The sequence below is a fragment of the Nycticebus coucang genome, chromosome 2 (genome assembly GCF_027406575.1).
Source record: "Nycticebus coucang isolate mNycCou1 chromosome 2, mNycCou1.pri, whole genome shotgun sequence".
Taxonomy (NCBI): Eukaryota; Metazoa; Chordata; class Mammalia; order Primates; family Lorisidae; genus Nycticebus; species Nycticebus coucang.
The window spans coordinates 178,530,381-178,543,962 of record NC_069781.1 but is presented as its reverse complement, the minus strand read 5'-3'; the positions used below and the strand labels follow the sequence as shown (position 1 = coordinate 178,543,962).

Here is a 13,582-nt window from a genome sequence, read left to right as displayed (position 1 = left end):
GAAATTCATCAAAGCGTGGGTAAACGGCCAGAATCAGCATCATGGTGAGATTCCCTTACATAGCCAAATGCCTGGCCATCTAATTAATGATACACATTAACTGTACAATGGAGATTCCCACTGTCTCTGCCTACAATCTTGTGAAAACACAGCCAAAGGGACAGACTCCACAGAATCAGAGAAGATGACCTCCCTGAGCTTGACTGTGGCCAGGCACAGGGAAGACACAAGAGGGGTGTGGCGCCCCATCCCCCAAAAACAAGTAGAAAATAAAAAAGTTTTGTTGTTGTTTTTTTTTTAATAAAGAATTAAAAAAAAAAAAAAAAACCACCAAAGGGCTTCTCAGAAAGGCAAGGTCACCCAAGGCCAGAGAGGAGAAACAAGGGACAGACCCGATTGGGGTCTCTCATGAGCCAGGCTGCCCTGGTGTCCTCCAGGTGATAAAGTTAACCAACCCTCACCACATTCTGCCAACTTCAAAGTACACACGATTGACCTCTCATCCCACCCCGCCACCAGGTACAGAACAGGCAAGTGCAGGGTGTCAAGGGCAGGGGTCAGGGCGAGCTGCTCAGGTCAGAGCTGGATCAGAATCCAATTCCAAAGCATACAGTCACAGGACCGGAATGACAGTTGTGGAAATCTTCCTGGATGTGCTTCACTGCAGCCAGGGGGTCAGGTTCAGTTGAAAAAGAAAGGAAGAAAGAGAACCCAGGAAAAGAGATAAGGACCTCAGTTAACAGCAGTAACAGCAGCTGGGACTCAAACCGCTTGTTTTACAGGAGTTGTTGGGATGCTTCCTACATACACATTAACTCATTTAATGCTTAAGCAACTATACACAGTAGGCGCCACTGTCATCTCAGGAGGAGGAAACCGAGACTCCGGAGGTCTCATACCTCATCCCCGCTAGTCTCAGCCTCCAACCCAGTCTGCCTACAACGACCACAGCCTTGACAAGGAACCCCCATAATCTACATGAGGAATTTTTCATAATATTTTCCCAAAGACACACATGTGTTCGTGTTACTGGGAAGAAAACAGGCTATAGGATGGTCAGGGAAATGGTGAAGGCTGGGTGAGACTCATGTGTGGGATCTGGGGTGGGCCAAGGGTGCAGGATGCAGACGCTTCTGGCTGGAGAGCCGAGGGTCTAGCAGAGCTAGAGAGGGCAGCAGGCTGTGGGCAGAAAACGGCTGTTTCCTGCCACTGTCCCCTTGGCTTCCACCATCATGTTCAGAAGGAAGTGTGTCACTGTCCAGCAGCTGCCCCTGGAGCGAGGGCAGCATGACTCTAGGCCATCCCCACATCCCCTCCTCCAACCTTCTTACCCTGGTTCCTGCAGCCTCTCTAATCTCAGAGACCTTTACCAGCAGGATGGGCCTCATCCCTGCTTCCCACAGGGGTGGCAGCAGTGGCTTCCACGGAGAGGCGTTAAGAGCAGCAGATGCCCCTGGTGGGCAGGCGGGAAAGCCAGCAGGAGAGGGACATGGGGCAAAGTCAGAGGAGCCGTGAGCAGGGATTGCGGTGTCCAAAGAGGCCGAGGGGGCTGGACCGAGCTGGCGGCACAGTGAACTCAGCCTGGACGCAGGAGAGAGGTCAGAGCCCCCTCGGTAGCTCTGGCTGCAACTGGGCAAAGAGTATGTCCCATGTCCAGAAACAGAAAGACCGAGGGACTGGACCGCCAGAGTTACTACTTGGGGACCAGCAGAGCAAACCCCGGGCATGAGCATCTGTACCTGGAACATGGGTGCCCACCTGGTCCAAAGGCCTCGCCTTACAGTGGCAGAGTTGAGGACTAGAGCATCTCTGGGCTCCTAGTGCCAGGACTGCCCCACCCCGCTCCACTAGGCAAGCCCTTCCTCACTCCTGCCTCTGGCCAACACAGGCCTGGTTAGTCCAGTGCTGGACTTGTCATCAGATAGAAAGCGAGGCTCATCCAAGGTTACAGTCCCTGCCAAGGGTAGCCAGTACCTGATGCCTGGTTCGTGCATGGGAACAGAAGCCTGGCCTCAATCCAACACAGCTCTGTAGGGCTGACCTGTGGGGCCAGCTGAGGCCATGGCTGTGACCCCCCATTCCCCATAGGTGTTGGGAACCCCCAGTAAGCCTCCTGCACACAAACCTCCATTTCCGGTCATGTTTCTGGGAGGTTCTGCCCGGGACAAAGGGTGAGGAACAGAGCAATCCCTTTGGGGAAGGATAGAAAAACTACTATTCCCCACCAAGAGCCCCTCTGTCTCCCAGGACAGATGGCACTAAGCAATCAGGGCCCTTCCACCCCGCACCCCAGGCAGCCAAAACCCAAGGATCAAACTTGGCAGCCTCATGAAACTTACATGCCACCCTGACGCTGGACAAACTCCACCAGCACCCCAGGCAACTTCACAACACCAGTGATAATGAGGACCATTTGCTGAGTGCTCAGCAAAGCCAGGCACTGTCCATGCGTTTCCCACATACAAACTCACTGAACCCTCACTCACACCAGCCCTCAGAGGTCAGGACTATGATTCTCTCTCCTTTACACACATACAAACAAACAGGGACCCAGAGAAATGAAATCATTTATCCCAGTTCTCACAACCAGTGTCAGGGCTGAGAATCAAACCTGCCCAGTAGAACTTTCTAGGATAATGGAAATGTTCTACACCTGTGCTATGTGTGGCCACTGAGCACTTGAGATGTGTGCTGAGGGTGACTGATAAACTAATTTTTTATTTTAATCAATTCCATTTAAGTGGCATCCATGGTAAGTGGCTCTCGTGCTGGACAGCTCAGCCCTGGAGTCCATCTTCTCTACATAGCAGTTCCCGGGCCAGCAGCACCTCCCTTACCTGGGGAGTCATTAAAATGTAACATTCTTGAGCAGCACCCCAGAAAATACAGAGTCCAGTGGAGCCCCACAACCTTCATTTGAACAAACCCTCCAGGGGATTCTCATACAAACTCAAGTTTGAAATTGCTCTCTAGAGTTCTCAACCTTCCTGATGTCTCCTAATGCTATGACCCTTTAATACAGTTCCTCATGTCGTGGCGACCCCCAACCATAAAATCACTTTCATTGATACTGTTATGAATCGCGATGTCAATATCTGATATGCAGCATGTATTTTCATTGTTACAAAGGGGTTGCGACCCACAGGTTGAGAACCACTGCTCTAGAGAGATCCAGCTTGCAACTCTGGCTGCAGAGCAAGTTCTCAACAAGTGTCAGCTGCTACCCTTTTGCTCCTAGAAAAGTTGAAAAATGGAACAGGGTGCTTGGGCCAAGCCAAACACCTATGATTCCAGGGCCGGGCCCTCTGCAACCTCCCGCTGGTCTGCGTCTCTTTCCTTTGCTTCTGTTGCTCCTTTGTCTGCCTTCGGGAAATGAGACCAGCGTGGGCGACAGGAAAGGGAGGGGCTGGCACAACATAAACTAGTTGCTCTTTGCGTTGGCACCTTGGTCAAAGTTCCTTTGGAAAAACTCCCTCCAGGCCTCGCAGAAGCACGGGAAAGGTGGGATTTTCCACATGTTGACAGAGCGGCCCTGCTAGATCTCTGGGAGGGAGCCGGTGAGCACACAAGGAACTCAGTCAAGAAACAGGAGTTCCTCTCCACGGAAGGTCCTGGCCCAGGTCCCCAGAAAGATGGGTCTCTCTGCACACGACTTGCAGGAACCCCTCCTGAGCAGGAGGGAGGCTTCTGCACCGCAACCACGTAGATGAAGCAGAAGACTTCACACCAGACCAGTGACCACCTGCAGAGAACGCCCAGGGCAGCTCCCTCTCTCCTCTCCCTGTGCCAAACTCAACTATGAATCACCAAAAGCCACAGAGAAGGAAAACGCTCAGAGCAGGCGCCACCTCCAAGACTGAAAGAAGCCAGTGTGCGCGGAACCCTCTAGCACAAGCACCTCATCCAGTACCCCTCGGTGACACCAGACAGGGCCAGACAGGGAAGAGGAAGGAGAGGAAGGCCAGGAGGACAGAAAAAATGGAGTGACCTATTAGCTTTTAACCACTTCCAGGTCAATAGTTCAAAATCCTCTCCTAGGCACAAGGAGAAGCGATCAGGGAAACATGGGGAACTTTGAAGCCAACAGGTGATGGGGGACATGGCAGACACAAAGCCATCATAAAGATGAAAAGACTCTCAGGAGCAAAAGGGGAGCATGGGTAGAGTGTAGTTTTGGCCTCACATGTGATACTGACATAGCTAAACCAAGAATGAATGAAAGAAAAAAACATTTACGAAAAAATAATATCGAAGGTGAGGCTAACGTGAGACAATCACTTCCTAGTCTGGCATACTCCACGCTCAGGTGCTCCGTATGTGGTAGGTCTCAGCTCATTAGTAAGAACTGGATTAATTCCGGATGCGGTGGCTCACACCTGTAATGCTAGCACTCTGGGAGGCCGAGGCAGGTGGATAGCCTGAGCTCAGGAGTTCACGACCACCCTGAACAAGAGGGAGGAGACCTCATCTCTAAAAACAGCTGGGTGGGCGGTGCCCTAGCTCAGTGGTTAGGGTTCCAGACACATGCTCTGGGGCTCATGAGTTCAAACCCGGCCTGGGCCTGTGAAACAAAGAAAAAATAGCCCAGCACTGTGGCAGGCACCTGTAGTCCCAGCTACTTGGGAAGCTGAGGCAAAAAAATCGCTTAAGCCCAAGAGTCTGAGGTTACTATGAGCTGTGACACTATGGCACTCTATGGAGGGCAACAAAGTGAGATACTGTCTCAGAAATAAAAATAAAATAAAAATGGTTGTTGGGATGGGCACCTATAGTCCCAGCTACTCAGGAGGCTGAGGCAAGAGGATCATTTGACCCCAAGGTTTAAGGTTGCCGTGAGCTGTGATGCCGTGACACTCTACCGAGGGTGACAGAGTGAGATTCTGTCTCAAAAAAAAAAAAAAAAAAAAACTGGGCTCGGCGCCGTAGCACAGTGGTTATGGTGCCAGCCACATATACCAACGCTGGTGGGTTCAAACCCAGCCCAGGCAAGCTAAAAACAACAACAATAAAATAGCCAGGAATATGGCAGACACCATTAGTTCCAGCCACCTGGGAGGCTGAGGCAAAACAATCACTTAAGCCCAAGAGTTCAAGGTTGCTATGAGCTGTGACACCACAGCACCCTACCAAGGGTAACATAGTGAGACGGTCTCCAAAAAAAAAAAAAAAAAAATAGAACTAGATCTAACCTCAAAAGAAGAGAAGGAATAAAAGGATGTTCAAACTCACCCATAAAAGAATGCAAATTTAAGCAAAAACACCCCGTTGACTTTCATCCATAGGATTAACAAAAGTCAAAGTCTGAGGATGCCATGACTCTCTGGAAGTGAATGCTCTCCTGTACCACCAGGAGAGACATGAACTCCTACCACTTCCAGCTGTCAAAGGATTAGACCGGCAAATGCTTTCCTGCTGCTGTTCCACTGCTGAGCACACCCTGCTCAGGCCCACTCACATGGTCTACAAAAAGATAGACCCAAAGGTTTTCACAGCAGCATTATTCACAGTAATCATAAAGCCCTGGGAACAACACTGTGCTATCAATAAAGAAATAATTTCTGGAATTATATTGCATTCATCTGAGAAAAGTCTAAAGCACATTTGGTTTTTAAAAAAAAAAAAAAAAACTGTATGGCATAGAGCTTAGTGGGCACTGATAGGGACCATTCCTTGAGGTATCCGTGAAGCAAACAAGTCCAGTAAACTGAACACCTGTTAGCACATTACCTTACTCCTCTCTGCCCAGCCTTTAGAACCACAGCTTTTCAATCCGGTCTATTTCTTCAAGGTCATTTTCTCTCCTACCACTAGCCTGGGCAGGTGCCATGGGGATCATGTATCTTGCTATAGTCCCAGGACACAGAAGGTGCTCAAATATTGGTCACAAGGTCAGAATGCCCCGTAGCAGAGATGTCATTTCTGCAGGTGGACTGGAATTTTCCAACGAATGGAATCTCCACCGCCCAGACAGAAGTTGTTTCGTCACCATCGACATCCAGCACCAACACGGCATTCGTAGAACACATATCACCTCATGAGGACACTGCCCATCACAGAACACGCTGCACCCTCTTTGGACCCTTTCAAAAACAAAACTCAGAGTCTAAAATGATCAGAAGAAAACTGCACAAATGTGAACACATCTTACCTGTTTCTTCTGGTTTGATCCACAGAATAAATCTGCTTTCTCAGCCAACTGGAAAAAGATTTTAGATAAAAGAGACAGAAAGTTAGAAAATAAGGATGCATTGGAGTCCTGTGGGATGGACGGAAAAAAAACAGGAACAAGGAGGAGGGATTCCCAACTTTCTAAGAAGCCCAGCTCAGGAAGTAGTTTTCTCCTTGTGGTTGAAGAATCCCATCTGAGCCAAGATTTAAACACAAAAAGGCTGGATTTCTCTAAATTAACAATTCCCTCTGATGATAGTCATCAACCCCCAACAAGTTGGTAAGAAAAATGGTGCAAAGTAGAAAAGCTTTGATTGACTGAGGGGAAGATAACTCACACCCCAATCCCACTCAGCACCATGATGCTGAGGAGACAGTCCTGAGAAGGCCTTCGTCAACCCAGGTGGAGTGACAGGTAGAAAATTCCAGACCTTGTGTCCAACTGTCCATTGATCAGTCTGCTTAAATCCTTTGAGAAGGAGACCCTCCTGTTTTCCCTTGACATGCAACACGGATGGATGTTTCTGTCTCAATTGCAATGTTCTGCTCCCCCCAGGGGCCAAGTCTGAAAGCCAGCACCCACAGAGGCTCATCTGAAACGCTGGAAGGTCCACACCACCACTGGGCATCCACCACACACAAGATGCCCAATGAGCCTCAGAGATGCAACGTCCCATCTTTCTTTCCTTTAGCCCATGTTGGCTGAAGGCAGCAGAATTGAGGATAGAATAAGCTCAGACAGAAACAGGGGAAAGCCAAGTACCTCTCGATCATGGTAGGTGTGGACGCGTTCATTGCTTCTTGGTGTAAGATTTTCAAGCCGGACAGCCACTTAACGGCATCCTCTTTAGAGTCAGCTAGAGTGGGCAAGAGGAACAGAAACCCTGTGTTAATTCTTGGTAAGGCCTCTGCTTGGAGACCCCAGCCCCATACAGACTGTGAAGATGGGAGAAGCCGGTGCTGGTTTCTGGTTTTGCAGAAGGCCAGGAAAGCATCTCCTGCACACCTTCACGGTTCTGAGACAGGCTTTTTGTCTGAGAGGAGGCCATACTCATAAGTTTTGTGCCCCAGGGGTGACAAGTGGGCTATTTTCTGTGCCAGATTACATCAGCTAAGAGTGGAAGTAGTGGTGGTAACCATCACTGCCATTACTGAACAGCAGATAACACCCTCCAACCACTTGCTATCTATATGCTAGACACTGTGCTAAGAGCTGTAGGCATATTTGCGTATATATGCTAGACACCATTTCAAGTGCTTTTCCTATGTTTTTCTAAGCCTAAGCAGCAAGCCCACAAGGGAAGTACTATCATATTCCCATTTAATATATGGAGAAACCAAGTATAAGACAGGTTCAGTGATGTGTCCAACGCCACATGGCTCATGGTGACCACTGTGAATTAAATGTGTCCCTCAGAATTCAAACACTAAAGCCCTAACTTGGAGTTAGGCTCTTTGAGAGGTGATTAGGCTTAGATGAGGTAATGATGGTGGAGTCTCCAAAAGGGGATTAGTGCCCTTCCAGAGAAGAGAGACCAGAGCTCCCTCTCTATCTAAGTGCACACCGAGGAAAGGCCATGAGAGCCCACAGACAGAAGGCAGCCATCTGCAAGTCAGAAAAGGAGCCCTCACCAGAACTCAACCCTACCAGCATCTCAATCTTGGACTTCTCAGCCCCGAGAACTATGAGAAAACAAAGGTATCTGTCGTTTAAGCCACCCTGTCTGTGGTATTTTATTACAGTAGCCAGAGCAGACTGAGACGGTGGAAGCCAAGAGTCCATTCTCTCACCCTGATGGCACTGACTCCAGGAATGAAACAGCTGAAGAATTCAAACCCAGGCTCAGTCTCCAGAGCAGGAGTCCCAACCCCAGCTCCTCAGGAGAAGCACTTGGGTGGCTTTTCAAAACCCCAACATGTAGGTCCCACCCCAAAGTAATTAAACCAGAAGGGAGGGGGAGAGAGACATCAACAGGGAATAACTTCGGCGAGGCACCCATGTCCCAGGGTGAGGTATCAGCTTCCCCTGCTGCTTTAAGAAATGGCCACAGACTCGGTGGCTTAAAGTAACACAGATTCACTCTCATGTGGTGGATGGAGGCCAGAAGTCTCAAATAGGCGGGCTGGCTGTGTTCCTTCTGGAAGCTGGAGGGAAGAATCCATTTCCTTGCCTCTTCCATTTTCTAGAGGCCACCCCCCTCCCATGGCTCGTGCTCCCTCCCCTGTCTGATCTCTGCTTCCATCCTCACGTCCAGCCCTCTACTTGCCTCGTGTAAGAACTCCTGTAAATGCCCTGGGCTGCCCTGATCTCTCCATCTCAAGATTCTTAATCACACCGGGGAGGTCTGCTTTTCCACATCAGGAAACATATTCACAGGTTCCGGGGATTAGAACATGTACATCTCGGCAGGACACTGTTCGGCCTTCTACAGAAGAGGACCACCAGCTCAGAGCTTCAGCTTTTTGTTTTGTTCTATTAGACGTTTAGCTTCTAACCCTATTCTAATGAAGAAGCTGTAGGGCCTGGAATAATTTGCACTACGATCTTGAGCAGCTGTCAGTACTCCCTGTTTCCAATCAAGGCTGGAGAGAAAGGTGGGAAGTAGGTCACGCTGATTGCCTGTGAGGGAGGTGGCAATGCAAAGTGGCCAGGAGCCTGGCATCTGGCAAAAGGAAGATGGAAATTCAAGTCCCACTGTACCGGGTCAGCAGGTTTAACCCTAGCAAAGCAAACACGCCACTGAGCTGTTAAATATCTCCTAGGAACCAGGAACCTTGTTAGTGCTTACAATGCTGCTCTCCCTCTGGGGTAAGGAGAAAACCAAGACTCAGGAGGGCTAAGAGCTTGTCCCAGCACCAGTAAGTGAGAAGCTGAGACCTGAGTTGAGCTCTTGCCCATCACTGCCTGTCTTTGAACTCAGGTCTCTAGGAGAGGGACCCCGGAATGGGACAGACACCAAATCTGGCATTCCAAGTATTGAGCCTTGGGCTTTTGTGGTCTCCCTTACAAGAGCAGGGTCAAGGCACAGCCTGTAGGTGGGGACAGAGCTGGGAAGGGTCTGGCTCTGCTGCCCCGTCGCTACAGCCCCAGGAATCAGATGTTCCCTCCCTGTTTCTACGTCCGGCTTGCTGTCTCCCGCATCTACATGCTCACACGTACCATGCCCTCTCCCTGAACTGCCTCCTCTCTCTTTCCTCTCAACTCCTACAAACACCTCAAAACCCCATTTGAAAGTCACCTTCTCTGCAAAGTCTTGCCTGGAATTAGGCGCTGTGTACTCCTGCAGCACATAGCATCATGTCTGCACTACAGTGTGATTCCCTGTCCATGTGTCTGTCTCCCCGTGGGAACTGTGAGCTCCTGAAGGGCAGCAGCCAGGCCCCGTTCACCTTCACAGCCCTGGTGGCTGGCACCACCCAGCTCAGAGGAACACATGCTCAGAAGATGCTGGATGAAAGAATGAATGAGAAATTAACAAGAGCTGCCTGACCCTGAACTAGATGTTGCTCGACTTTCATGCCTTCCTTCTTTTTAGTCTATTTTAACAGCATTTTTTCCTCTCGTGGCAGTCGTGACTGCACGCACACTCCTAAGTCAGTAAACTCTAAGACTGGACCTGAAAGTAACCACAAGCTCCTGCCCCCGTGTAAAGAGCCTGAGCTTTCCTTGCCTCTCAGAGGGCTCTGTGCTTTTTGGTGTCTTGACAGGGTTGGCCAGAAATCTCACCTCCAGATGTGTGTGTCTGTGGGTATGCACACATGTGTACTGCTTCTGTAGTTCACATGTGCATGCAGTGTGCATGTGAGTTCGCATGTACACACACGATGTGAGTATTCACATGTATTGGCCGTGCACTGGGTGCACATATGTGTCCATATGTTCATACTATGTATATGCATGTGTGTTCATGTGTGTGCCATGCTGTGCACCTGCCTGCATGCACATGACATAAGATCTCAGGACTGTTCCTTCAGATAACGGTCAGGTTGGCTGAGCAATGTCTGCTAGAGGGAGGCAGGTTGCATTTTTCATCCAACAGAACCCGCCCTTCAGTGAGAAAACCATCTAACTGCCACGTACTCAGCTCTAAGCCTGAGCCGGGCCGACGCTTAAGTACCCCTCACAGCATCCCCATGAGATAGAGGTCTTATTATCCTCTTTACTTCACAGCTGAGCACACGCAGCTCAGAGAGGTTAAGTCTGAAGACACACAGCCAGAAAGGGGCAGGGGCTGTGGTTCAGAACCAGGATGCCCCAGATGCACGCTAGCAGGCAAGCAGGTGTGAACCTCCCGCCACTACAGAGCTACCCTGTTTCCCCGAAAATAAGACAGTGTCTTATTTTAAGGTGTGCTCCCAAAGTTGCGCTAGGTCTTATTTTCAGGGGACGTCTTATCTTTCCTGTGGGTAGGTCTTATTTTCAGAGGATGTCTTATTTTCAGGGAAATAGAGTACCTCAGAAGGAAAAGACAGCACAGGGAGGGAGAAAGCACACAGGAACATGCACCCACCTGCCAGGCTGAGTGTGCTGAGGACAAACTGCGTGCCGTACAGGATGGTCAGGCAGCAGTCCTCCTTCTGACGGGCTGCTTTTGCACGCTCAAAGTCTTTGGAATTCTTCCCTGGGCGAATTTCCTTTATTTCCATGATATCCACTAAAAGAAATTAACATGAGCCAATTAGAAGGTGGAGTTTACCTGAGGATACAGTCGCATGCCTGCACCTCGAGCATAGCCCGGCTCCTTCACTCCCCCAGGAGGCCAGCTCTGCACAGGGTTCCCATCTGAGCTCAGGGCCACTCCTGGAAGTGGACAGAAGGCCATGGGTCTGTTCAGGCATTGCTGCCACCCAAAGCCCTTGGAATAGGAAGGGTTTGGGGGTTTCCCCTCCTCCTTAACACATTTCAAACTAGGACAATTAACTTTCGTAATACAACTCTGGAAGAATCAGATTGGCCTGGAATATTCTGCCAAAACAACAGACCCAACTGATGCTCCCTGGTGATCATTCCAGGCAACAAGAAGGGTCCCACTGCCTTAATGATCTGACTCAGGTCTTTTCCCCTGAGTCCCAAAGCTGCAAGTGCTCTCTGGCTCAATTCAAGAAGGAAAAGAAAAGGAGAGCCCTAAACAATTACTTTTAAAAAGAAAAAAGGCAGAGCCCAGAGTGAGAAATGGTCACAGAGGGGGCGACTCTTACTCCGGTGGCCTCTAATGGGCCAGGCTTCACTTACGCAGACCTCACACGATCACCTGCCATTAACTACAGGCTGTCTCTGGGACCTGTTTTAACTAAGATGGGGCGTAAATGATGCTGTACCAGTTTCGTGCCTAATCTGTGAGAAGGCCTAGGAGCTTCTGTTTTTATGATCTTGGAGGGAGCCAGATCTCTGTATGTATAGTATATATACACATATCTATACACACATATATGTTTTATGTATATATAACAGCTTTAAGTTACAATGGACATACCATACAATCCATTTAAAATGTACAGTTTAATTGTTTTTAACATTTTTCTCACCACAAGGGGACACTCTGTACCCTTCAGCTGCCACTCCCTGTCCTCCCTCAGCCCCACTAGCCCTAAACAACCACTAACCTACTTTCAGTTGCCACAGACTCACTATTCCGAACCTTCATATAAATGGAATCATAATACATGGTCTCTTACATCTGGCTTCTCAGCCTCACATTTTGGGGGTTCGTCTGTGTTGTAGCATCTATCAACACATCATTCCTGTATATGGCTGAATAATACTCGTGGGACACATATATCACATTTATCCATTTGGGCTGTCTCTACCTTTTGGCTACCTTCTACTGATGAACCACGCTCATGAGCAAGTTTTCATTTGAACATCTGTTTTGAATTCTCAGGTATATCCTAGCAACAGCAAGCAGTTCTCTCTCGACCACACCCTTGTAACGCCAAGGTGGTGGAGGGCTGCAAGTGTCATGGTGTGCTGCCAGGGGACTGTCGGGCCATCAGCTCAGGCCATTAACAGCACCCACAGGTGGGAAGTGCCCTGCTGGGCACTGGGGCCTTCTGTGATATGGAAACAGCAGGAGCTGTCACAGCTATGGCCACCACCTCCCAGGCCCTGAAGCCAGCAGCAGGAGAGGTCCAGAGGCACCAGATGGCTGCCCCCATCCAATCATCCAGGAGCCCCAAGAAGGCAGGAAGGAAATCCCTCATCAGCCATGGTGATTTTCTATTTAGTAATCAGCAAAGTCTGAGAGGGCAGTTGGGCATCTTTGGTGATGTGCCCCACACTTGATTTTGTATCAGCAAGAGCATCTTGCTGAATGAAGATCCCACCACCCACGGGTGCAGACCATTGAGGAGAGGGGTAGAGTAGACTCACCCACTGTCCCCAACCTGGTAAATCCAATCCCCTTTTCCAACCCGAGGCTGGGAAGAAGATTCTGATACTGGGGCTGCAAACTCACATGTTCCCAGGGGTTACCCAGATCCTAAGGCTGGTGATGTCACGGATAGATTCTGGAACCAGCTAGCCTGAGTCTGAATCCCACCCCACCCTCCAGTTATGGAAGGTGGCTTACGGCAAAAACATCACCTCTGTGCCTCCGTTTCCTCATGTGAACAACAGAAGTGACACCTGTGCTTACCACGCAGCACTCTTCTGTGAGTTAAGTGATAGTGCGCCTGTACACACAAGTTTGTCAATTAAAATAGTGCCTGACAATTTTAACTAACAAAGATCAGGAACTTCTCTGGATTTGCTAGCTATTTTTTTTAATTATTAATGCAATTGAATCAAACTGGACACAGTTAAAGCATAAGAAATAACACAATGTCTCAATCTATTTGTTGTGAACATTGAAGAGGCAGAGCCTTATGTGATACACGAGAAAATCTTTAAGACAACATAGGTAAACAGCAGACTGGGAGTCTATATCTGTATGTGTGCACATGTACACACATTGACTGTATATAGACGTCCATCACTATGTAAATTATAACCATCTGACTATCCACTGTAACATTTTTTACCCCAAAAGCATCATCCAGATCACAGAGCTGTGATAGGACGTTCATGTGTAGGCATCAATGAAACAGTGAAAGTGTGTATCAGTCTGCAATGGGAGACGAGCATCCCCAGGAATTTTTTTTTTCCCATCCCCAGCATTCTTGAAGTTGAAAATCACCAGACATCAAACTGAGTGTCTCACTCACCCTGCTGAGTCCTTCCTGAATTCTAGTGTTTGCCTCTGAAAGCAAACTAGTAACCAAGGTCCAATTTATTTTTTTAGATCAAAGCCACTGATCAATAGGGTCCAGTGTAAAGACATCTTTGGTATTTTTAACAGATTGTTTCATTGTTGTTTCTCTATTAAAGTACAGGCAGTTCCCAAGTTGCAAACATCCAACTTACATATAACTGGCA

The 13,582-nt window shown here is 48.9% G+C and overlaps 1 protein-coding gene across 7 annotated transcripts in view; it reads right to left on the bottom strand.

Annotated features, from left to right (window-relative positions):
- PLCG2 (phospholipase C gamma 2) overlaps window positions 1-13,582 on the bottom strand; it is a 136,157-nt gene that overhangs the window by 69,039 nt on the left and 53,536 nt on the right. For all 7 annotated transcript variants that reach the window (XM_053609390.1, XM_053609381.1, XM_053609410.1 and 4 more), the window contains 3 exons: window positions 10,680-10,823; window positions 6,932-7,025; window positions 6,149-6,196 (listed from right to left, as the gene is read on the bottom strand). In XM_053609390.1, the coding sequence (XP_053465365.1) occupies window positions 6,149-6,196; window positions 6,932-7,025; window positions 10,680-10,823 (286 nt within the window). The remainder of the gene's footprint in view (window positions 1-6,148; window positions 6,197-6,931; window positions 7,026-10,679; window positions 10,824-13,582) is intronic.